Source organism: Puma concolor, chromosome A1 (genome assembly GCF_028749965.1).
Source record: "Puma concolor isolate L17-30 chromosome A1, mPumCon1.1.hap2, whole genome shotgun sequence".
Classification (NCBI taxonomy): Eukaryota; Metazoa; Chordata; class Mammalia; order Carnivora; family Felidae; genus Puma; species Puma concolor.
Window position 1 is genome coordinate 44,654,214 of NC_141667.1, and position 24,619 is coordinate 44,678,832.

The window sequence follows — 24,619 nt, forward strand, 5'->3', positions numbered from 1 at the left end:
AGTAAGCTAAATTTGTGCATATAGGAATCATACATTCCCTGTGTACAAATACACCCCTTGCATATAAATAAGCCTGTGTGGCCTGCTTCAGATTCTGTGTTCCCCCACTCTCTCTCCACCCCACCCCTGCTTGTGCCCTGTCTCTCTCTGTCTTTCAAAAATGAGTAAATATAAAAAAAAAAGTTAAAAAAAAAAAAAAAAAGACTGTGTGTACCAAAGCCTAGCAGTGTCTTTGCAAAGGTCGGCAATTGCACAGTTGTGTGTAGACACGTCCGCCCATGGGTCTGCATATCAGGGTAATGAGGTGTCTAAGACTGAGACACATGCAAAATCACTCAGGAAGGCAGTTTCTAAGTCGTTACTTTTTATTTTGAAAGATTTGTCAAACTCCCCACATCATGGCGAGGGTTTGCAAGATTAATGAGAAGCAGCTTTTTCATGAAATGCTTGGAGGTGAACGAGTTCTCAGCCTGTGAGATCCGACCATCCCATTGACTTTGAAGTTACTCTTGACTGATAGAAGGAAAAAAGTGGGGAGAGGGAGAAAAGGAGGGATGTGCTAGAAACCGAGGGAAAGACCTCTTGTGACAGCTATCTAAATGTGGAAAAAAAAAAAATTCACCAACCACACTTCTATTTTACAACTTTCTACACCTCGCTCTAGACCTTGGCCTTCCTGGTCGAAAGCACCTCCCAGTCCTGCATTTCCCAAAGGCATCTAGGAGGGGAGAAGCCCTGCACCGTGTGGTGACCCACCTTTGCAGGGCCCTGGCGGATTCCAGAGAGCTGATGGTCCACCCCGGCTCCCAAAAGTTTGGACAAACAGCCTAACGTGAAAAGAAACGGCACCAAAAGATGAGGGGGACTTGGTGCGGAACTGGCGTATGCGAGAGTTTAACATACTTTCCTAACACAGACTCGGGTCCTTTCTCCCAGCAACAGCCTTGCCACCTGCGGTTCTGGCTGGCGGGTTCCGCACGGCTTTCTCCCACTAGGCCTCCAGTCCCAGAAACATCCTTGCCAGCATCACGTGCCTGTTACTTCCCTTTCCCACCTTCAGGCCATGAGGGGAAGAGCCCCCCCTGGCAGCCAATACCCTGAAATAAAATGAACACAAAGACTACCTTGGTGAGCGTTAGTTTCAAACAGAAGAGGAGAGAAAATCTGTAGACGCAATGTGTGTTGAAGGCAGGCTTGAGCAGATCAAAGTTCCCACCCACACGCCACTAAGACAACGGGGGACACCGCAAGGGGCGAGAGAAAAATGGGGCCGTTAGTGGGCGAGCAAGAGGCAGTGAGAGCAGTTACACCTAAGAATGTCATGACTTGGGTTACAATTTCCATTTTTAGCACCGTTAATGTATTCATGTAAATCTATATTAGCACCTTGTCCCCAGGCAGAACAACAAACCATCCAAACATTTTAAACTTTGGGGGAAACAGGAAGGGGAAGATCAAAGAGGGAGGATCCGGAACTGCGGAAGGAGGCAGGCGTGGATTTAGATCACCAGATCCTTGTCAATATCCTCTGCAAAGCAAGACGAGAGAACAGAGTTAGAGCGTGAGGCCCTGTGCGGGTGAAGACGGGCTTCCCGAGGAGTCGGTGGGTCCCCCCCCCATCCGCAGGCCAGGGGTCAGATGACCAGCCCAGGGTCACCCAGGAACGTGGCGACTGACAACCTTGGTCTCCCTGCCCCTGTTCCTGTCACTGACACACACTGCCAAATTACACTTCCTGTCTCCTGTCTACGTGCCTGCCGGTTCCCAAAATAGGGCTAGGCACAGACTGAGTGCTACACTTGAGGAAGGGAATGATAAAGACGGCCAGATGGACAAGAAGCCACCTAAGAGAGCAAGGCCCGCCCAGACAGGGAGAGCAGACAGGAGTTAACTAGGCACAGAGAGCAGAGCTGGGTAGAGAGGACGGACCCGCAGATGACAGAGAGCAGAGGGGAGGCAGGGGGAGGATGCGGGGCCCCTTTGCTCAGACACTCACGCTCCTTGATGCCGAAGCAGCCGGCCCACTCATCCAGGGCGATGTACTTGTCATTGTCCAGGTCGCAGGTCTCAAAAAAGCGGGTGGTGCAGTGCTCCATGGGGATGAGGGGTGCACGCAGTGGGGCCAGCTCCGTGTGGGACAGGTACCTGTGGGCAGGAGACGGGGAGGGCCTGAGGTGTCGGAAAGCCCCACGCTCCAGGAGAGACAGGAGAGCGAGGCTGCCCCACAGGGCGGAAGGAAGGGGTGTGCGAGCGGAGCAGGAAGCCAGCGTCCTGGTCTACCCCCTCGCTCTGCCGCTGACCTGCTGTGGGACTGAGAGCCGGCAATGCCTTGCTCTGAGCCTCGGTTTCCCCTCCATCAAAGCGGGGAGAGTTGACCGTAACGGCTAAGGGCCCTTCCGGTTCTGAGATCACATGGGTTCATAACAGGGGCCTCTTGGTGCATTTGTTTCCTTATTGGCTGAGGATCGGGGCGCAAACACTTAAAGTGAAAATCTTCTGCTGTTGGTAGATCAAAATCTGATATGAAACAACCGTGCGTGTTTCCAGGGACACACATGTCTATAGCGACAAATGCCTAGAAAAAAGTCTAAAAAGAAACACACTAAATGGTGACAGTGCCGCGTTCTGGGGAGAAGTGGGACGGGGCTGGGATTGGCAGGACGGTCAGAAGGACTCTGACCTCCACAAGAGCTTTCACTTTCTGTACCTGGTAACGTGTGAGAGGGAGGCCTTCTGGCTTCTCTCCCGCTGTCCATTCCCTTTCCTCCAGCGGGCCTGGACTCCAGAGCACCCGTATGAATTTTTTCCTTATTCTCCAGAGCCCTCAACCAGTTGTCCGCAAAACACTCTTCCCCAAGGGGCCGCACTGTGACTCCAATTTTCTCTCTAACCCCCAGACTCCCTCACGCCACCCAACTTGTGGAAGGAATCACACAATGTTTCGACTGGAAGGAACATCCCCTCCCCTTCTGTTGTATATGGGTGGGAAAACTGAGGCCCAAAGAGGGGCAGGAACTCAGGCAAGGTCACCGTGCAGCTCTGGGACAAGGAGAGAGGGGGCATGGGCCCCCTGGCCCGGGCTGGAGCACTTTCCCAGACGCACAGTCCTGCGGCCCCATCCGGAAGCCTCTCTCCCGGTGCTTGCATTGTGATGGGATGAAGTGGCTCAGTCTGAGCTTCAGATGTCCCCCCTGACTTCCCCTTTCCCCTCCACAGTGAGCAACTCAGTTGAATCCCAGCCATGGAAAGAGCCTGGGAGAGAAGCAGCAAGGAGGTTCCCAGAGCTCAGGAGACCCCACCCCTTGGAGACTGCGGCCAGGGTGGGTGGGCTCCAGGCACAGACGAGGGGTGAGCAGCCTCACCCTGGGCCCGGTGTCCTCCCCCAGGCATGTGAACGAGGTGGCCCTCCATTCCGGGCTCCCCCGAGAACACACAGCAAGAGGAGGCCACAAAGCTGTGGTGAGGGTCCTGACAACCACTGCCCGGCCTCACGTGCAGCCAGCCACCCACTTATACCTTCTGGGGGCCTTTTTACTGTTGTCCTTCGATTGTGAGAAGCAGGTTGTCACCCAGAGCATGAGCTTCATGGGGGCAAGGACCACATCAGCTCTGATCACGGTTAAACCCCCTGCCCGAACAGGGCTGAGCACATAATAGTTGCTCAGTGAGTGTTGGGTCACGGACAACTGCGTGCCTGTTCTGCCGTGTGGTTGCATGGCACGTCAAAACCCATCTGGACGACAGGGAAGAGCAATTCAACAAGGGCTTGCGGTGTGGATGGGATTGGTTCTGTGGAGTTTTTTTTAAGAAGTCCCAGGTTCAGTTTGCCCTCCCGGGGCTGCTGGGTCTCAGGTCTTTTGCTGAAGGACTGTGAGCACACAGGCCAGCCCACCTCCGCCCCACTACCCCACGGAGTCTGAGCTCCTTTCCAGCTCACTCTCCCTCAACTAGTGGATACCCAAGGCCGGTGCGCACAGGGGTAAGGAGGGATTTTTCAATTCCAGCTGACTTCCACTTGTTCCGGCATGAACGTGTATTATGGCTTCCTTCCTGCTCGGCCCCTACACAAACTGTGGGACTCCAGGACTGCACGCAGCAGTCTGCAGAGTTTTCTGGCCATACCCAGTGCACCTCCCAGCCCTGACCCACGACTCTGCGTCCTCCAGCACCGAGCCAGAGCGGCGCCCCGTGACCCTGAGGGCCTGAGGCCTTACCCATCAATGGGGTGCTGGTCCAGCTGGCCAAACTGCCAGTGCACGGGGAAGATGTACATGTTGTAGTTCTTCTCGAAGTCCCGGGCCAGCAGCTCCACGGGGTGGTCTCCAGCCTCCAGGCGCTTCTCGTTCTCATGGATCTTCTTCACCTGTGAGAGCAGATGCTGCGTGACAAAGGGTCCAGGGGAGACCGTCCAGGCCAGGGAGGGCCCCTCCTCTTCCGACAGTAGGCCGGAGCCGGAAGAGGCCAGCCCAGGCCAAGGTTTGAAATGAGGGAAAGCAGTGGCATAGATGGGTACCAGCATCTCACCCACAAAAGCAGAGGCCTGGGGTGATCTCAAAGCTGTCTATCTGCCTAGAGCTGTCCCACCAAATGCACCTGGAGACTGTGTGAAAATGCAGCTTCCTGGGCCCGGATTCACAGAGACACTGATTCTGTGGGCCCGAGATGGGGCTCGGGAATCTGCACGTTATCGGTACTCCAAGTGCTTGATATGTCCAGTAACGTTAAAGATCCACAGATTCAGAAGGAAAAAGCAACTGGGCCGTTTGTGCTCCTTTTGTTTAACACTGGGCCAAACAAAGTGAGCAGGTCTCTCTATTACAGAGCTCCTCGGGCTTTAAGACGTGAACGTGTATTATCAGCCTCCAAAGGCAGCGAGAAGCCAGCGTCCCAGTGCCCAGAACAAGGGCACTCGTCAGCACCGCGGTGTAGGCTTACACGTGGGGGCCTAGTTCTAGGGATGGGACTGGATCTCAGCCAGCCCGGGGCCAGGAGCCACCTCGCTCAGTGCCAGGCAAGGGCCTTGGGACAGGTTGGGAAGAGAGAGCACTTACTCGCAGTTTCTGCTTCTCGGTCAGAAGGTTGTTGTCCTCGTCCCTTTCGTACAGAGTGACCAGGACGTTCTTGAGCCAGTCCCGCATGCGCAGGGGGAATTCGGTAAGCTCGGAGTCCAGGCAGGGGGGGATGTCTAGGGTCCAAAACACCAGAGTGGTCAGCACAGACCCCGACTCTCCCTGCCTGAGGGCCAACGTGCTGGCTGGACCACTCTTCTCACCCAGGGCCTCCTCCTACAGCTATCTCAATTGATGACCTGGGCACAGTGGCTCGGCCTTCCTGGGATGGTTTCTCACACCACAGTGAGCAAAGGAGATTGTGTGGGGGAAGAAGGTTCCACTGAGCCACGTCTGCTCCTCCCTAGGCCTGATCTAGTCTGCTGAGGGAAATGGTTCACTCCAGTGACTCCTGCACTTTTCTGGGTGATGGGGCTCTGAAAGCAGAGGTCCAGGTCCCACGCTGGTGATACCAATCTTTGGGAGGTGTTTGAGCTGGGAGGTTGAATAACATTATCCATAGGCCCAGCTTAGCTTTGGCGGGGAGGTCAGTAATACTTACCCACCAGAACATTCTTCATGATGATTCCATCCTGATCTTTGGAATTTAGAATCCCAGAATGTCAGACCAAGTCTGCCCTCTTATTGGACTTATCAAAGGTCAGCGTGGGGCGGGGGGGGGAAGGGGCTTGCTCAAGGCCACGTTATCAGAACCTCATCCACCATCCCTGGCATATGGTTGCCCTGGGGCTTAGAGGTCTGTCCTTCCCTCATCCCGAGTCTAGGGAAAGTCCCCTCTGTGGTTAGGACAACTACCTTCTCCACCACCAGCTGGGGAGTGGAAGGGAACATCTGTGGTGGACACACTAGGATTTGGAACAAGTGAGCAACACACCCCAGAGGACAGAAAGAACCACTTTGGTAAAAGGCCTCTTGGCCCACTCCTCAGTCTCACTGCCCAAGGATTCCTATCAGCATTCCTCCCCAGCCTCCTGAGCCCCATAACTGGGAGCATGGGGCTGACCACGGGAGAACCTGGTTTTCTCCTCCACCTTTCTGAACCCTGCACACCTTCACGAAGCCAGTGAGTGGCTCTCCCCAGTGCCATCTGGTGCCAGAATGTACCAGAGACACCACATGGGTGTTGTCTTGGAGGAGGATGTGGCCTTGGGTGTCTGAAGTGATAAGGAGACTGCCAACGCTGAAAGAGGCACCTGGGCCAGTGGGACCTGCACCTGGAATCACTAACAAGAAGCTAGACAGTATCCTGGCATCCCTTCCCCCAACACCTGACTCCCAGGTTTCTAGAAGAAAGTGGTTAATCGTAGGTCTTAAGTGGGCAGACGGGAATGTGATGGAGTGAAAAGGCCAAGGATAGGGCAACGCTGAGTAATGGGGCCTGAAGGAAACTGACTGGCATGCCTCATATTTTAAAGCATTCAAGTTCAAATACAGTGAAACCTTGGATTGCAAGCGACTTGTTCTGCGAGTGTTCCATAGATGAGCAAGCATTTCTGATACAGTTTAACTTGATAAGTGAGTGACGTCTTGCAATACGAGTAGTATGTGTTGCTGAACATCACGTGATCGCAACTGGGCCAATGGGTCTTCTCTGTCTCTCTCTCTCTTTCTCACTGTGGGATTGTGGGTGATTGTCTCCCACGCACAGATGCTGGGTCTCAGGCCACAATGTTTGGCAGAAATCAGTGATTTTTCAGAAGGTTGGAAGGTGCCTCCAACTGGCACTAGCGTGTTTTTTGTCCCTTCAAAGCACCTATGGACAGCCCTCCGCTGTTCCATACAAGAGTGAGCTTAGGAATGCTCTGCTTCATTCTGGGTCAGGCTGCCTGCAGATCGAGACCCTTTCCTCGGCTGCCTTGTTGCCAGTTACATTCGATACAGTCTATGACAAGAGTTTGTTAATACTGTACTGTAGTCAACATCCCTGCGAGTGTATACAATGGCCCCCATGCAGAAGAAGATTCCACTGAGCCAATAGAGAGCAGTGATTCCGTTAGCGATAGTGAAAGTCGCCCTACACAATAAACTTCCTCTCTCTTGTCTTCCTCACACCGGCCACGAAGGTTTTCAAAGGTAAGTGCAGGTTAATTTGTTTATTTTTCTTTAGATTTTATATGTTCTTTGTTATTTTGTATTATATTACAGTATTGTAATCACTTTACATGAATATTTTTGGGATGTGGAACGAATCATCTGAGGTTCCATGATCTCTTACGGGGAAATTCGCTTTGATATACAAGTGCTTTGGATTACAAGCATGTCTCCAGAATGAATTATGCTCGCAAACCAAGGTTTTACTGTCTTTTAAAAACACTTTATAGGCCCAGAGAGAACATCATTTTTGCTTTGCCATATTGAAGCACTAAAGATTTGGGTTAGCCCTATAGAAGAACATCCTCATCAGTAGAGAAAAGGAAGGGTTGTCTTGGATGCTAGTGGAAGGATCCAAAAATCCTCCCTGACCTCCACAACTGCTCAGTCCTTCCTGGGAGGTGTCCCGAATGCAGAGCCGAGAGGCAGCTACTCCTAGACAATCATCCCATTTTATAAATGGCAATCCTGGGGCGCCTGGGTGGCTCAGTAGGTTCAACATCCGACTCTTGACTTCGGCTCACGTCATGATCTCATGGTTCAGGGCCTCGGCCCTACATCAGCACAGAGCTGTTCGGGATTCTCTCTCTCCGTGTCTCCCCCTCCCCTACTTGTGTGTGTGCACATGTGTCCTCTCTCTAAATAAATGAATAAACATCTAAAATGTAGTAAATGGCAATCCTGAGGCTCATAGAGGGAAAGAGACTCGCCCAATGTCACGAAGCACGGGGGTGCAGAGCCCGCATCAGTGCCAGCTCAGTGCTCTCTCCCCGAGATGAGGCACTGGAAGAAGCCAAGGACAGACTCACATTTGCAAGGCCCAATGTAGTCCAGGTGGAGTTTGTGGCCCTTCTTGGTGCCCTCCAGGGTGCACTTGGTGGCAAAGAAGTGGCAGGAAGAGTCGAAGGTCTTGTTGTCATTGCTGCACACCTGCAAAGCATAGAGCACAGAGGGCCACGCCCTGATTCCCAAAGCCCTTCACTGGCCCCACCATCCTTGCCCATTTCAGAGATGGGGACACGAGGGGCCAAGCAAGGAATGTGATCAGCCCAAGGTCAGGCGGTGGGTTAGTGCTGGGGCTGCAACAAGAACCCACTCTGTGGGCTCCCGGGCTGATGACGAGCCCAAGGCGAGAGCCACTGTTGGCCTCTGAGCGGAGGTACAACTGAATCAGGCAGAGATATGGGAAACAAGCCTGGCAGATGTGGAAAGGAGGAATGAAAGATGGGGGGTGGTGAACAGGCAGAGTACAGAAAAAAGTTAATGCAGAAAGCCTGGGACTGTCATCCTTAGCAAGGCCCGCTTGCGATGGTGGCCCTTGGCTGGCATCTGGGAACTTGGCTGATAAACAATTCCCTGCACCTGCTATAAAACTTTCCACAGATGATAAGGGTGCCTCACTGAGCCTAGGCTGCTTGTACAAACGATACGATTTGTGCTGAACATCTGCTTTCCTTCTGGAAGTCTGGAATTCGGGTACGTGCTAGGCAGAGGGTGCCTATGTGACTAGCGCTCAATGAAAACTTTGAGTGCCGAGTCTCTAATGGGTTTCCTTGAGCAGAAACATTGTTCACACGTGGCTGCATCTTTGTAGCTGGGGAAAGAGTGCATTTTGTGAGACCCCCTCATACGAGTGGAGAAAGCAAGCAAGCCTGGGCCTGGATTCCTCCAGGCTCTCCTTACATCTTGTTCCCGTGTGATATACTGTGTATCTTTAATATGTCACTGTAATAAGTCTTAGCTGTGAGCACAACTGTACATTGGGTCACGTGAGTCCTCCTAGTGAATCTCTCTCTGCACGTGGGGGTGGCCAAGCAGAGATGCCGCGGGGTGCACGAGGACTGTGGCAGGAAGTATCTGTGTTAGGAGGCAGGGACCCTTGTGTGGAACCTCCTGTACATACTCACTATGGCTTATAGATCACCGCAGAGGGAGAGTTGATGGGCACTGGTGACCAGTGGGATGGGAGTAAAGGGGTGAGGAGGAGGAAAGACCTGACAGTGATGCTAAAATTTGGAGCCCAGAGGATAAGTTGTGTTGGGGAGAGACTACTGATGGAGAACCCGGATGGGAGGTTGTGGGAACAATGCCGGTACCAAATATGCTGAGCTAGGTCATCACTAACACATTGGTTATCATGAGTGGGCACTCAATAAATAATTACACGGATGGATCGATGGATGGTTGGTTGAGCGAATGAGTCCTATTAGAGGCAGAATGGATGGGTTTGAAAGCTTTTTTTAAATAGCATATATTGGGTACTAAGTACAAAGCACTACCTAACAAATATCCACAACCACCCTATGAAATAAAGACAATCTCCATCCCCATGTCAGAGATGACAAAGCTGAGACTTGGAAAGGTTCGACATCTAGCTAAGATCTCACAGTTGACACGGGTGGAGATAGGGTTTGAAGTCAACCTTCAGTCTGACCCCAGAACCCACATTTTTGGATGCTTTGCTAGGCTGCTCCCAAGCACTGAAGTCCCTATCTCAGTGTCCGATGTTCTTGATATGTTCCCTTCTGGATCTGGTACAGAGCTGGGAACCTGACGGTGCCGAATAAATCCTTGTCGGTTGCTGGAGAGACATGGTGACGGACAGAGCCTTACCTCCACTCTCCTGCTGTGACCAGTGTGGGGATGTCTGAGACTGGAACTGCCCCACAGAGTCACCAGGCCACCAGTGTTCTGGGCAGCCACTCCATGTTTGCGAAGGCCCAATCCCCCAACCCCCGGCCCTTACCTTCTCAAACTCGCCAATGGGGGCAGGGCAGCTGGTAGGGTCCTGGCACACGCACATGGGGGTGTTGTTCTCATCCAGCTCACACACTTTGCCATGTTTGCAGTGGTGGTTCTGGCAGGGGTCTGGTAGAGTACAAGGGCGTGTAGTTAGCACCGCCCGGTCCACCCGAACCCAGCCAGACCGATCCCGGGGCAGAATTCCTCTCCTGGGGCCCCCACTCTGGGCTTTGGGCAGCCCCGAGTCCTCCTTTCTCTTCTGCTGAGCCCAGCAATTGGCATTTAAGGGAGAAATTGGCTCAGTCTGGGGATTAGAGATTCAGTGTGAGGTCAGGGTCGGGCACATTTTGGGGGCCTGCAGGCTTCGTCTGGGACCCAGGAGCCCTGGATACCATATGACTCCCTTGAGGATCGAAGCAACCGTTGTGTTCTCAGCTCTGTTCCTCAGTGATAGTGAGGCGTTTGTGGATTATAAAATAAACTTTCTAGAAGGATGGAAAATCAGCTGTTGTCATGGAGCCAGGGAGCTGTGAGGCCAAGCAAAACAGACTTGAGTGGCTATAAAGGAAAAGGGAGAAGAGCCTTGAGGCCCACAGTGAACAATAGAGCCCAGCTGTGTCTGGTAAACACCGGATGAGGGTGGGCCTGGAGGAGGGAAGGAACAGACCCATTAGATGCCCCTCTGCTCCGACAAAAATTCTGTGCCCTCAGGATGACAGCTCAATCTAGCCATTTCCTCCTGGTGCTTGATTTGGGGTATTTTAGTCATTCTTTATTGGATGCCTGCCCTGCCAGGCGGTGGGCCAAGTGCCCTTGCGCTTTATCTCATAATCCTCCAACAGCCGTGGGGCGAGGGTCTGCATCTTTGTCATCCCTGGGTTAGAGGTGAGGAAGCGGGCTCAACGGAGCTAAGGCTGCCGGAGGGCACTCGCAGAGGGAGTTGGCAAGTTTAAAGGCAAGCCTACGTGCGTCTGCCTCCCAAGTCCACGCTGTTAACCCCTTGGGTCGGAGATGCCAGCACGGTGTGCCGGAGCCGATGGCCCTAGGACAGTTCGTTCCTTCTGGCACGAAGTCCAAGGGTAGCATTATATGAGCTTTGTCGGGTTTCCAGGCCTTATTTCCTCACGGCTGTGTGAAACGATTTTCACATAAGCCAAGGAGTATAAAAACTCCTGGAGGTCTGTGCCCGTGTGGGACAGGGGCTGAGACAGAGGTCATCGAGGAGCTCGGGGACCAGATGTGACCTGCGGCCTCAGTGGGAACGTGAAGCCCAACTTTGGAATCAGGGCGGACAGCTGTGAGGGGAGAAGGCCATTTCTAGCTTGGGAACATCCTTTGCTGAGACCCACAGCCTGGCTATAAACAGATCATTGCCAGATTCCAGAGAATATTCCCAACCTTTGAGTCAACACTGTTCCTCCTCCACAGCCACCTCCCACCCCCCCCCCCCCGCGGGGGGAGGACCTCACCCTGAATTTCCTTGGGAAGGAACCTCACGTAGGCTGTCCCCACGCCCCAGGCTCGAGCAGTGGAGTGCAAAGCCTGTATGTGACAAGACGCAAGAAAGGGACCTACTTTCAGCCACCACCTCCTGTTCGGCCTCCTCGGCACCTTCGTCAAATTCTCCCACTTCCACCTGCACGGGGTTGGCTCCCACAGGTCCCTGGGGGTGGGGGGAGAAGAGTGAGTCCAGTGGCCCCTACCCGCAGAGGTAAAGACTGGAGGGGACTTGCTCGGGTGCTTCAGGTCCCATGAGAGGAGAGATGAGCCGGAAAGGTGTGCCAGGCCCAGGGCACACAGAGAGCACAGATGCCAGCGTCAGAATTAAGACAGACTCCTACAGGTCCACCGAGGTGCCTCAGAGGCCCCGAGGGGTGTCAGGGCAGGAGGGGCACCGAGCCCGCCATCCCCACCAGCTGTGCCACAGCAGCTCCCCTTTGTGTTTAACGTATGGGGAGACTGTGGGTGATCACCTAAGAAAAATCGCCCCACAGCTTAGAAAGAAAAAATTTCAAACTCACAGCTCCCACGTCCAGGGTTTCACTGAACGAGGAACATTCAGGAACGCGTCAGGATTGGGGGATACACGGCATTCACCACGGTGCTATGCGTGCACACGGGAAGGGGCAAATGTCCCGTTCCAGGATCGAGACTCCCAGCACCCTGGTTTCTCCAGGGAATGGATGTGGACATCTGGGGACCCTACCCACCTACCTCTGCCACCTCAGCCACGGTTTCCTCTACCACCTCCGTCTCATCGGGCAGGGCTTCCTGTTGCTGTTGGGAAGAGAAAATGGGGTGCAGGGAGGTCAGGGCCAGCTTCACCTCTGAAGCGCCTCCAGCCTGGGGAGCTGGGAGAGCAGCTCCCTGGAGATCCCGAAGGCTGTGCCTCAGGGACTGCCATGGGTAGGGTGATGAGGGCAAAAGGGAAGCCAAACACAGGGGCCCTGTGGAACGCTGGAGCACCCCCCCTTATATATTTTATATCTGGGGTGTCTCTCCCAATAAGATTCAGCTTGGAAAAGCAGTTTCATTGCTTCGAACTCCTATGAATCTGGAAACCACTGATGCAGACCGACTCCCTTCATCTCATAGATTGGAAAACTGAGACCCACGGGGGCATGAACACCGCGAATCTTAACAGATGTCATTATCTTTTCCGCAAGTATGATGTTCTTATGAATTTGTTATTCTTGCCATGTCAACTTGGAGTAGGAAGAAGCAAGGTAGCATACAACTCTGAGGTGCCTGGCTGGTTGGGGCTCCTTCTTAGCAACGGCTAACCCTGCCAGATCTTTTGCCAAAATTACCTGCCGGAGTCCACAGTCACTCACACCTCCTAGTGGAGACAGGCCGAGGGAACCCTAGGTTGCAAGAAACTGTCTGCCGCACCCTTCTTCCCCTCTCTTCCGGTAACGGCTTCCGGATTAGCTTTGAATGTCCACTGCTGGCCCTCTGCGTGCAAGTCTAAGTCTTGGAGGGACGGTCTGTCAGTCAGGGTGCTCTACACGACCCCTGGCCAAGAAGCAGGCCCAGGACCCAAGCTCAACTGGATTGGTTCTCCTTGAATTTTTTTTAGATCGTCTTGACACGTTTTCTCAAGAAGTGAAGCCTTTGGAGCAGATCCATTCAAATGGCAGCATCTCCGAGACTGTTCTCACCTCCCAGATCCTGGACCTGTCCTTCTCCAGCCCTCCCCAAGGCCTTAGAGTTCATAATCTATCCCTGTAGATATCCTTCCCCCTCCTAATGTGGTGAGATGGGAGCCTGTTGCTTGCAACCAAATAGTCCTCACTGACTTGAAAACTAACCAGCCCTCTCTCTGTGGGTGCTAAAAGTTCACCTTCTCCTTACATGGAAATCTCTCTTCCCTGGACTCTCCACCCAGGGGTCCTCATCTTAATTTTTCTCCTGAGCTTATTAGCGTAAGAAAAATCTTTTTTTTTTTTTTTTTTTTTTTTAATAAGGCACAAAATGAGATAGGGAAGCCCTCGCGCCTCCAAGTATCCAGGGCCGGTAGAGTCGGTGACTCTGATGGAGGGAGACCGAGCGGATATGCTGTTTGAGTACTTACAGGAGCTGCCAAGGCCCTCCCGGCCAGGCAAAGGAGGAAGAAGATCCAGGCCCTCATGATGCTGGGAACCCTGCAAGGGGACGGAGATGGAGAACTGAGTGAGTGGGAGGCTTCTTGACGGAAAGCCCCTTCTGAGCTGAATTCCTGTGATATCTGAGATAAAATTTAGGTGGTGCATGCAAAGGGATAATGGAAGGTGCCAGAGGAAATTGCTTTTATTCCATTCTCTTCCAGTTCCGACTGTATGAGGAGAAAGTCTCAGTTTGCTGCTAAGGTGTCTTCGATACCTGTCTAGCACTCCTCTCTCTTCCTTTTTCTTTAAGTTTATTTATTTATTTTGAAACAGAGAGAGAGAGAGAGAGAGAGAGAGAGAAAGAGAGAGAGAGAATGAGCAGGGGAGGGGCAGAGAGGAAGAGAGAGAGAATCCCAACCAGACTCCACTGCGACGTGGGGCTTGAACGCACAAACCATGAGATCATGACCTGAGCTGAAATCATGAGTCAGACGCGCTTAACTGACTGAGCCACCCAGGCTCCCCGCTCCTTTTTAACAGAGAGCAGGCCTCCGGCTCAGAGCCTCCACAGGAAACTATATCCAGCTGGAATTCAACAGAGTTGTTTTGTCTTATTTGTGTTTTTTTTTTTTTTTAGTTTCCTTCCATTTATGACAAAAGACAAAAGATTTTTCCGCTTACGGTAAAGATATAAAGTCTTTTTTCCTGATACATTTATTTAAGTTTTTAAAAATTTTTTCATGTTTTTATTTATTTTTGAGACAGAGAGAGAGAGACACAGCATGAGCAGGGGAGGGTCAGAGAGAGAGGGAGACACAGATTCTGAAGCGGGTTCCAGGCTCTGAGCTGTCAGCAGAGAGCCCGACACGGGGCTTGAACTCATGGAGTGTGAGATCATGACCTGAGCTGAAGTTGGATGCTCAACGACTGAGCCACCCAGGTGCCCCCATTTATTTAAGGTTTAAAAAAGTAGCTCGCCAAAGGTGGTTGGCTAACTAGTCAAGTTTGGGCAATACTGAACCAGATCATCTTCAGGGACCCTTAATCCCCGATGTTACGGAATTCTTTTTTTCCCATCCTCCAAACCCTCCTCCTCCTCCTTTTCCTCCTCCTTTCTACCCTCCGAAAGAAGGGGGGAAGTTAGTAGGCAGAGACCTCCTGCCACTTTGAGACAATGAGATCTACATTCTAAAAGAAAGAGGGGTGCCTGGATGGTTCAGTCATCATGCTCTCTCTTTCTCCCTCTCAAAAATAAATAAACATTAAGTAAATGAAACAAAGAGCAATAGTCTTGGAGTGTGACCAGTGGACAGCCACATCTGTCTCCATTCTACCCAGAAGGGACAGCACTTCTCTGGATCCCCCAGGGAAAGTATCCAAATGCTCACTTATGTTCATGTTTTCTCTTCTTTCCCCCTCACAGCTGAAGGATGTTAGCTGAGATCTAGAAACTTCTCCTGCCCTGGTCGCTGCTAAGACCTCATCCTCTGGAAGCTAAACCCTTGGCTCCAAAAATCCCATGACTGAAAGGGATTTGGAGGCAGAATCTTCTCTGATGATTCATTGCCAAAATGCCATCCCTCACGAAGGAACTGTGGTGGGCACGTTTTATTTCTTGTTCTAACTAGATGGACTTCTATTCCCAGATGGCTTTAGAAAGTTCTTCCTTATATGGATCCAAACTTGCCTCCCTCCAACTTCTGGTCTACTCTGTTCCTCCTCCTGTGGCTACGCAAAAACAAGAATTCTCCTTCTGCCTCCAAGCAGCGTTTAGTCAAGGTGGGCAGCGGCCGTGTCTTCCCTCTTTTGTCCCCACAAACGTCTATATCGGGCTCGTCATTCCTAGTTCTTTCCAAGACTTTTCCACTGGCCCAGCTCCTTGGAGGTACCCTGGCATCATGGAAAAAAAACCAACACGCAGCTTGGAATTCAATGCCAGGGGATCCTGATCAGCCTCAAAACAACCTTGGTTATTGGTTAAAATCACTGATCCTCTCCAGACATTGCTTCCCCTTCCATTAGTTGTGAGGGTCAGACCAGGTAAGCTTTGAGGTTGTAGGCTGGGTTCTTAAAATGCCCTTAAAATGTCACAGGCACACGCTGGTCTTGGCATGTGTCCTCACCTGTGGTATAACCCGTCTTCCCTTGGACTATGGTATTTGGACGGTAGAAATAGGCAGAGGGAGAGCAGATTCATAATGGCCCTTTATTGTATTAAAATCCACCTAAAACCTCACCTCTTATTTCACGGCGTGTGTATGAAATAAAAGTAATAGAAATTTAGAGGAATCAACCTGGGAGCTTGGCATTGCTTCACCCTGGCTCCAACCCCCAGACAAGTCCAGTCTTCCCTTTCCAGGAAATTTTTAGAATGTTCCTGCCCCACACAGTTGTATGCTTGTTTCCCCACCACCGACCCCCCCCCCCCGCCCCGCCCCAGACCTACAAGTGGAAAAATCTCCCTGTTTGCTTTCCCATTTGAAAGATACAAGCAAGACAACCCCCCACATAGGATTTTATGAATGGAGCAAGAGAGAAACATCAGTGAAGGACTTGTCTGAGGCTGTTTGAAGTTAAAGGGTCAAAGTGAGACTGGGAACTAGAAGGAAAAAAAAAAAGGTGTTGTCTGGGCTCCAGTGACAGAGAAGTCATGTCATCGGAGAACTACCCCAGCCGGGACTGGGAATGTAATGAACTTCCGACTGAAAAGCCAGGAAGGCCAGTATCTCCAGTCTGTCCCTCATGTGAGCAGAGGAACCATGTTCCTTCCCCTCCTTGACCAGGGAAAGGTCTATTGGTTAGCTCTTTGGTCTGTCCTGCCTCTCTACCTTCCTGCATTTCTTTCCTAGTGGCACAATCACCCTTCCCGCCGCTGGTTTTGCAGCCAGAACCAAAAAATAGTTCTAAATCTTGTAGTGCGTTTAGCGTCTAAAGGGCTCACATATGCACTGTTCCCCTTGGAGCCTGTGCTGTGACAGAGGGCAGACACGGCACGGGACGGCTTACAGTCCCACTTTCCTGATGAGCCTGCGGTTGAGAGGAGGAAATCGTGCAACATTCAGGCCTTTTCCAAGTCAAACTCCCTGGGCAAACTACCTTCTTGTGGAGTTGGGTTGGGCCTATTTAGGGATTATGTCTGGTGGGGGAGTGGGGGAGAAATGCAGAAAGTGACAGTGTTAAGAAAATGACCCAAAATCTTAGAGAAAGCGTGAATTTCCAAAATTTGGGCTCCTGCCCAGTGCCCAGGGCTACATCACCAGTCCCAGAACCCTATGCCTCCAGATGATGGGCTGAGAGGGAAGGGGGATGTCTGGACTATTCTTCCTGCATGGCCACACTTTCTACACGTGCATAAGATCCCCGAGGCTCTCGGAAACAGGTCTGGCAAAGGGGCCAGCCGTCCATCCCGTAGAGCTGATGGGGTGCAACAGTAACCCCAGTGAGGTCAGAACACAGAGTCAAACCCCAGCATTCAGAACACATCCTCTGCCAACCAAACCTAGATCCGGTCCGCCCAGTGAAAATATAAACAGCCCTGTAGAAATGACTGGTATCGAATGAAGACCAGTATCTTTGTATCTCTTTGTATCTCTTTAGCCCGTGGTGATGCAGATGTCTATCCTTTTCAAAGTGTTTTCACAATCCAGCATCCCGCTGGGGGCTCAAGTCATGTCTTCCTGCCCCGTAGAACAGGTGAGAAGGTGAGGCCCAGAGAGGGGAAGACATCTTCCCAGAGCCCCGGGGAGTGAGCAGCAGGGCTGGGTGAGGACCCAGGCAGCCCCGCTCCACCCCTGGCGGGCTCTTCGTCTCACAGCTTCCCTTGGCAGCTGCTACCTCCCAGGTGCTCACCTGAATGGAGCCCAGTTGGGCTGTGAACTGGCCTGAGTTGCAGGGAGGGAAAGTAGCCTGGGCCAGGGGAGGAACAGGAGGCGTGTTTCCCTTGGCTTGGTGGTCACCAAATGCAGACACTGCTCTCTCCCACCCCACCGCCGCCTCCTCCCCCTGTTCCGTACATCAAGTCCCTTCCTTTTTGCCTTTATTTGCTCTGGAGATGGCTGAAAACCCGTCCGTGGCTGCCAGCAGGACCTGAAGCTGAGGTCACTCCTCTCTTTAGAAAGACTCCGGGGATGGAAAAGTGGAAAAGTACAGCCAGCCCCCCAGTTCATCTCCCTCAAAATATAAAGGGCCTCCTTTGGGCTCTCCTTGGACACTGAAAAGTCCCTTGAATGTCAGCACAGGGGGGACCTCTCAGAATCATGGAGCCTTAGACTGTGGGCCTTGGAATCATAGGCTCTTAAGAACGTGAAGCACAGAATTTGAGCTGTAATCATCAAATCTGATTTGAAGAGAAAGAGGTTTATGGAGCAGGGCAGTCTAAGAGAACCTTCTGGAGATGATGCAAATATTCTCTACCTGCAGTGTCCAACGTGGTAGCTATGGTTGGTGAACCCTTGAAATACCGCCAGTGTGGGCAAACTGAATTTTTAATTATATTTCATTGTAATTAATTTAAATTTAAGTAGCCACATGTGGCTAGTGGCTACCATATCGGAGTGATTACACACTTTTATAGAAACGGCAGAACAGAAAGGTAAGCTCGTGGGCTCTGGAGACAGGGCGTACAGATTCAAATCTGCCGCTTAGCAACTGTGTGACCTTCGGAAAGTAACTTTCCCTCTCTGGGCCTCAATTCGTTTCTCCATCGGTAAAACGGAAATAACACACCTACCTTGAGAGGCTCACGGGTGATTTATATGAGAGAATAGAAGTAAGCAGTGTTGTTTGCAAGAACACCCAAGGATCCCAGAATATCTGTCCCCCCCTCAAGAATCCAGGGCAAGAACCCCAGCTCTTTGCCTGTGGCCTAGGGAGAAAGGGTGTCGGAGTGGAACAAAGGAGGCATTGCTCCTCTTGGTCAAGGGGACACTATCCCAGCCTCCAGAGAACACAGTGACGAAGCCTGGGCCCCAGGCCGGCCCCTTCGTTGGCCTGCTGACGCAAACCAAGCATCTCTCTCCCACTGTTTGGCTTGGAAACAAGGGTTCCAAAAACACACGTTCCTGGTAAACAAGCCTAAAGAGAGAAAAACAAGTCTGGAGGCTAATAAAGGAACCCCCTCTGCGAGCCAGGCCCGCCAGAGAGCTGGGACTTGGAAGGAGGGCCGGGCCAGGCCGGAGACCTGGCACTCACACCAGGGAGAGAGCACCGCCACTCAGAGGTGGTCTCGTGACACAGAAGTCGGGAGTTCTGGGACTGCGGTCTTGGCAGCATTGTTCCCAGCTCACCGTGCAAACTTAGGGAAGGCTCCTTCGCTCCCTGGACCACACCTGGCCCTGCTCATGTGCACAATGAGGAGGTTGTTTTAGACCAGTGGTGCTCAAAATTACATAAGCCCTTTATTTCAATGAGGTCTTCTGCAAAGTCCAATATTTGAAGCAGCTAAAGGCCTTTGGCATTTGTTGAAACATGAAGGCGTTTATCTGTTCAGTGAATCAGCGTGAAATTAAAAAAAAACAAAAGCAGGCAAAAGTGATGCTGAGAAGGGGGCTGAAGGTCCTACACACTTGGACACCCCTGAGACATGTTGGAGCATCTCTGGGTTCTCCTATAAACACAGTTTGCAAACCCTGGGGCAGCGTGGTCCCTACGGTTTCTATGGCTCTGGCTTTCTAAGTCAGCTCAGGCAGAAACCTTTCAGAGTATCACCCCTCCCAGCCTGTCCCTGGACTCTGCTTCCAATTTTAATGTTTCTTGCTGGAAGAGAAGAATCTAAGGGAAACTCAAGCTCAAGCCCAGAAGTGAAGAGGTTCTGGGGCCGCTCTGAAGCAGCCCCAGAGTCTGGAACTGGGATCAGCCTGAGATTCCATAAAGGCATCTAAGATGCCACGTTTCACTGTTTCATTGTGGTTAGGAGAGGCCCCCGGGGTGGAGCTTCAGGCTTTCCTCCTTGGCTCCCTCTAGGGGCCACTGCTGCAAATGGGGTGACCACAAATAGAGGGGATGAGAGCTCAGACTGTCACATCCCTAGGATAGTAAATACATGGTGCATATGTCTCCACATGCTCCTCCAGTGCATGTGGCAGACATTACTAATCAAGCACAGGATCTTTTTCCCCTAAAGTGCAGCGTGGCGTCTAAATCTTGAACAGGGTTCTTCTAGCAGCCACTGCCTATGGATTGGCATTGGCAAGCCATGCGAAACCTCTCTGCCATGCTTCTGATTTGAGAGACAAAAGGAATTGAGGCTCAGAGAGGAAAAGTAGCTCACTTAAGGGTCCCACAGCAGGCGGGTGTCAAAGCTTAACTTCCAGATGTTTAGAAACCTCCAGATGTTTACCTTGTTTCGTTTCTTATTTCATCTGATCAGTCTGGGATCCTCATGCCATGACTAATATAAGATGACCCAGAGGGATCCCCAGATAAGATAGGCTAATAACCAGTTTCTGAAAGAACCCAGTTCTGGACACAGTTGGTATCTCCATCCATATTTTTTCTAAGACACTGAGCTCTATGTCTTGAGAATGGGGGCAGAACTAATTTCCTACCTAAGCCATCTCTCCCTCCTGGATAACAGGAGGCTGTTTTTCTAAAGGATTCTGCCAAGTCACTGCTTGCTGCCTCTGGCTCAAGCTCAGCCCAGCCATCCCCGAGTTGAGGGTTGGGGATAGGATCCAGGCCGTCTGCTGTAGAGAAGAGGTGGCTTCGTTAATTCCCAGGGTTGGCCGAAAGCTCAACTCCAGCCCTCTCTTACCTCCTTTAAAGACAGGATAGGGAGGGAGCCAGCAAGAAGCAAATGAACAGCCACCTATTAGCCACATTGTGCCGTCCTGATGGCATAATTCCCTAATGAGGCCTGGGATAGGCCATTGCCGGCCAGCAAAGGAGAGAGAGAAAGTACTGCTCCTCACTTATCATCCACAGGGCTTGTTGCCTGTACAAACATGAAACCAAAGTGATCAGATGAAAACAAAAAAAGAAAGAAGAAAGAAAGAAAGAGAGAAAGAAAGAAAGAGAAAGAAAAGGAAAAAGAAAAAGAAAAGAAAAAGAAAAAGAAAAAGAAAAAGAAAAAGAAAAAGAAAAAGAAAAAAGCGAACATTTGGATATTTCCGAACATCTGAAAGTTAGGCTCAGACATCAGTTGGCTGTGTGACCTTGAATGAGTTATCTTCCCTCTCTGATCCTCAGTGTCTCTATCTGTGAAGTACAGCCAGCGATTTGGTAATGTATGTGTGTGACATGTCTACCTCTTTGTCATCGTCTGTAGTTACGTGTGGCTACGCACAACAGTGTGTGGTTGCAAATGGTAGTTGTGTGTGTGTGTAACGGACAGTGTGTCTGTGTGTAAGTTACGTATGGCCCTGAAGACCATGTGAAGCTGTGTATGTGTGTCTTTGTGTGTCCACCTGGCTCAGCATCTGTCTGTTTCGGCCTGTGGAAGGAAGGGTCAGAGTTTGTATGTGCATCAAGGTGCACACCTGGGACTTGTCTATGCTGTGTTGTGAGCCAGCATACGGTTCAGGGAGAGGTATGTGAGAGTATGGCCTTCTGTCTTTGCTCACGTGTGGAGGCACTTATTTTTAGCTCTACCAGTGGGGGCCTGTTGGTAAAAGCCGTGCTTAGAATCTGCATCCTCATGGGTTCGTGTCTGCCCCTGTTTATCTCCGCACACCTACATAAATAATCTCAAAAGCCACATATTCTCCTATTTACCTCACATCCTGAGCGCTTGCCTTTCCACCATCATCCTTTCCTATTTATAGTTTATTTTCATCAAGGAAAGCTGGCTCTTGTAAATAGCAAACCCCAGCCATGCTATTGGTTGACAAGTCTCCTCGGAGGGATAAAGGTTTTAGCAGGACTATTATGCAACCCAAGATCCCGTAGCCCCTCCTCTCTTGTTTCCTTTTCAAGTAGGCAAACGGGGGTGTTAAAAGTGTAGGCCAGTTATTCCTTCTCATGAAGGCAACCTCTGGGATTTAAGTTTGCAGGCCCTTTCAGAGCTGGAAGGGCCCCGGGAGACCATCTAGCTGCCCCATTTGACAGATTAGGAAACTAAGACCCAGAGAGGGGAAGGGTCTTACCTAATGTCACTCACTGTGAGTTAAGACTCACCTCTACCATAGCCTTGGCCAATGCTCTTTTCACACTGGGGGGTACAACACTTTTGGGAAATATGAAGGTGCCCAAATCAAAATGGATTTAAACAATATTTTGCTTAAATTGTGCCTGTCAGCACTTTTAGTAAAGAGAAGTCATATACAAACCTAAGATGATGGAGCTCCCGGGCCAAAAAAAGCTGGAAATGATTTCATTAAGTCTCTGGATGCCATAAATTTATCAGTTCTAAAAACCCATTGCATTAGGTGGGAGGACCACAGTTCACCAATTGCTTCCTGTGTGTCAGCCCATTTCTTCCACAGGATAGCCCTTGGAGGTGACGGTTGTTATTGTTCTTTAATCAAGGAAGAAACTGGGGCTCAGAAGGGAGAACCCGATTAGTTCAAGGTCAAACGGCACCCCGGGGACAGCAGCGGAACAAAAACTCTTCAAACACCCAAGTCAGGGAGGCTTATCACAGCCCCACAGCTGCCCTGGGATTCTGGGAGATCAGCAGGGCAGGACCTAGAGTTTGCTGTCCTGGTGTCTGGGGATTGAGTGAAGGAGGGGACATTCAGACGGAGCCTGACGAGCCTGACCCTGACGTTCTGAGTCTTTCAGTGTCCCCTCCCAGCCAGCAGGCAGAGACCCTGAAAAAAAGGTTACCGTGGCAACTCACATTCCTCCCAGAATGAGTCACGGCAAAGAAGAGCCTTTCTGTGGGTGGGACTTGGAGAAAGTTTCAAAAGTTGATTCCTTCTCCAGGCACCCCTTCCCCCCTCCTCTCTCCCTCGGCAATTCGCCGCCTTCAGGCTTTGTCGATGTGGCAGCTGAGCACTCTGAGTTAACCCTCTCTTCCCCCAACCACTCTCTTTCAAAATTGTTTATCCTCCTGCAAATATACATCTGCTTCCAGTCCCACCCACAATCCATCTCCCACGTCGTCATGCCCTCTGGCTATCTGGGGGTAGTGCATCCATTTGAATATATGTTAAGACTAAAGGCTGTGAATACCCCTTGTTCTCATTCTTTCTCTGTCTCATACACACACACACACACACACACACACACACACACACACACATATACACACACACACACTACTGTACATATAATTTTAAGTGGCTTGCAGATGCTTGAAGCCCATTCAAAGGCCAGTCCATGGATTCCAGTTTAAGAGAACTTCCCTAGAAAGTTTCAGATGACGTCAGGCACCCAGAAGACCAAGTCCAGTCTTCTTACTTTACAGATAGGGAAACGAAGTCCAGAGGACTCACTTACCTAAGATAACACATAGAATGTGTGCTTTAAGTCTGCCAACCTACTTCTTAATTGCTTCTCAGCACTTCTACCATCAGCACTTGGAGGTGATAGAAATGTAACCCTAGAGAGTTGCTGGTGGAAACATTTTCTCCATGTGTTCTGCATAGAATGCTGTCCTTTCTGAAGGAAAATGTGTGCCTCTCTGTTCTCTTTTGGGCAGGCTGGGCTTCCTTGAAGACATGTTTCATCTTAGTGCCCCCTTTATCCTTGATGTGTCTCAGACCCCAGGAAGTCCCCTCATCACCCAGCCAATGGAGCCAGTGAAGGTAAAGACGGTAGAGATGGGAAGGAGGGCGTCCAAAGAGGACTTAACATCCTAAAAGGCTAGACACCAGTCCCATGTAGAGTTTGGGCTTTTCAAATAAGGTGGTGTGAGAGAGATGCCCTGGGACTCTCTCTTGCCTTCCCCCTTCTCCCCTTCTTGGCACATCCTCCGCCACACCCAGCCTCCCAAAGGACCCAGGTGTCTTGGTTGGATGATATCAGATGCCTGGGGTCTTCAGATCTACCTACACTAAGGGCCACTGCCAGTGAGTTCCTGTGTTTATACCCCGGGGCAGCCCCAGATGGGAACAATGCCTAACCCAGGAGTGACTGTCTGACGGTGCTATTTCAGAGTGTGTGGGTTGGGGGGGGAGGGGTCACTGGGGGAGAATTCCAGGGAAACAGGAACCTTCCCAGGGTGCTGATTAAAGGTGGAGACCCCCCCCCCATTTGCCCTCCAGAGATCAATTTATCTCTCATGCAAAGTCCCTTTTGGAGAACAGAACCCCCGACCAAGAACCCAGTCTAGGAGGTATCTTCTGGAAGGGGGAGCAGGGCAGACTCTGGCCGCCCTCTGTCCCTGTGCAGCTGTGACCAGATCAGATTCCCAGGAAAGGAGGCTGCCACATTTGTGAAGGGAGCAAAGAGGATAGGCAGGCAGCCTCTGAAACCAGAGAGCCAAACACACACACAGAGAAAACACTCCCCCAAAGACACAATGAGATTATTTTCTGCAAACCTAAAAGGGAGACAAAGTTATACCACCTGAAAAGCAACAGGCAGCCAGTCCGCAGCTCCTGCCCTTCGCGGCCGTGGTGATGGAGCCCAAAGGAGATGCGCGCCCCGTCCCTGACCCAGAGACCTCCCAGCCCAGCTTCTCTTTCTGTACACAAAGTGCAGGAGTGAACTAGGGTGTAGGGGCTGGGCACTGGAGAAGGGGAAGGCCGGGTGGGGGTCGTGCGTACCTCAGTGGCAGGCAGGCGGGCAGCAGGCAGAGTGCTCTGGGCTGTGTGAAGGTCTGCAGGAATGTGGAGGGTTTAGAGCCGGGCAACAGGAAACCACTAGGAGCTCTGGGCTGGGTCTGTCTCCCCTCCACCCCTCAGTCCCTCCTCCTCCTCCTCTGTCTCCTCCTTCCCCCCCTCCCCTGCCTCCCCATAGCCAAAGCCTGCTATGTCTTCCAGATTTTTCTTTCTCTCCTTGCTGTCCTGACCAGACTCCCCAACTCTGCCTGCCTCGTGGGTTCTGGGACTGCTGCCTACACAGACTCATGGAGTGCCAGGGCTGGAAGGGTCCACAGGAATCACCAGGAACAACCTCCTCGTTGTTCAGAGGGGAACTGAGGCCTGGAAGGGGCCAGGGATTACCCAAAGGCCCCCAGGGGCAGAGCCAGGCCCAGATGTCCTGACTTTGCGACCAGGGATCTTTACAAGAGCCCTCCCGAACATT

The 24,619-nt window shown here is 51.4% G+C and overlaps 1 protein-coding gene across 1 annotated transcript; it reads right to left on the reverse strand.

Annotated features, from left to right (window-relative positions):
* Positions 1 to 343: 343 nt before the first annotated feature.
* On the reverse strand, positions 344 to 24,292 carry SPARC (secreted protein acidic and cysteine rich). Its single transcript, XM_025924180.2, has 10 exons — positions 24,139 to 24,292; positions 13,477 to 13,546; positions 12,117 to 12,179; positions 11,478 to 11,565; positions 9,907 to 10,028; positions 7,970 to 8,090; positions 5,052 to 5,185; positions 4,215 to 4,363; positions 1,997 to 2,145; positions 344 to 1,528 (listed from the first exon to the last, which is right to left on the reverse strand). Exons 2-10 carry the CDS (start codon positions 13,531 to 13,533, stop codon positions 1,500 to 1,502), a joined length of 912 nt encoding a protein of 303 aa, XP_025779965.1. The 5' UTR covers positions 13,534 to 13,546; positions 24,139 to 24,292; the 3' UTR covers positions 344 to 1,499.
* Positions 24,293 to 24,619: the final 327 nt, after the last annotated feature.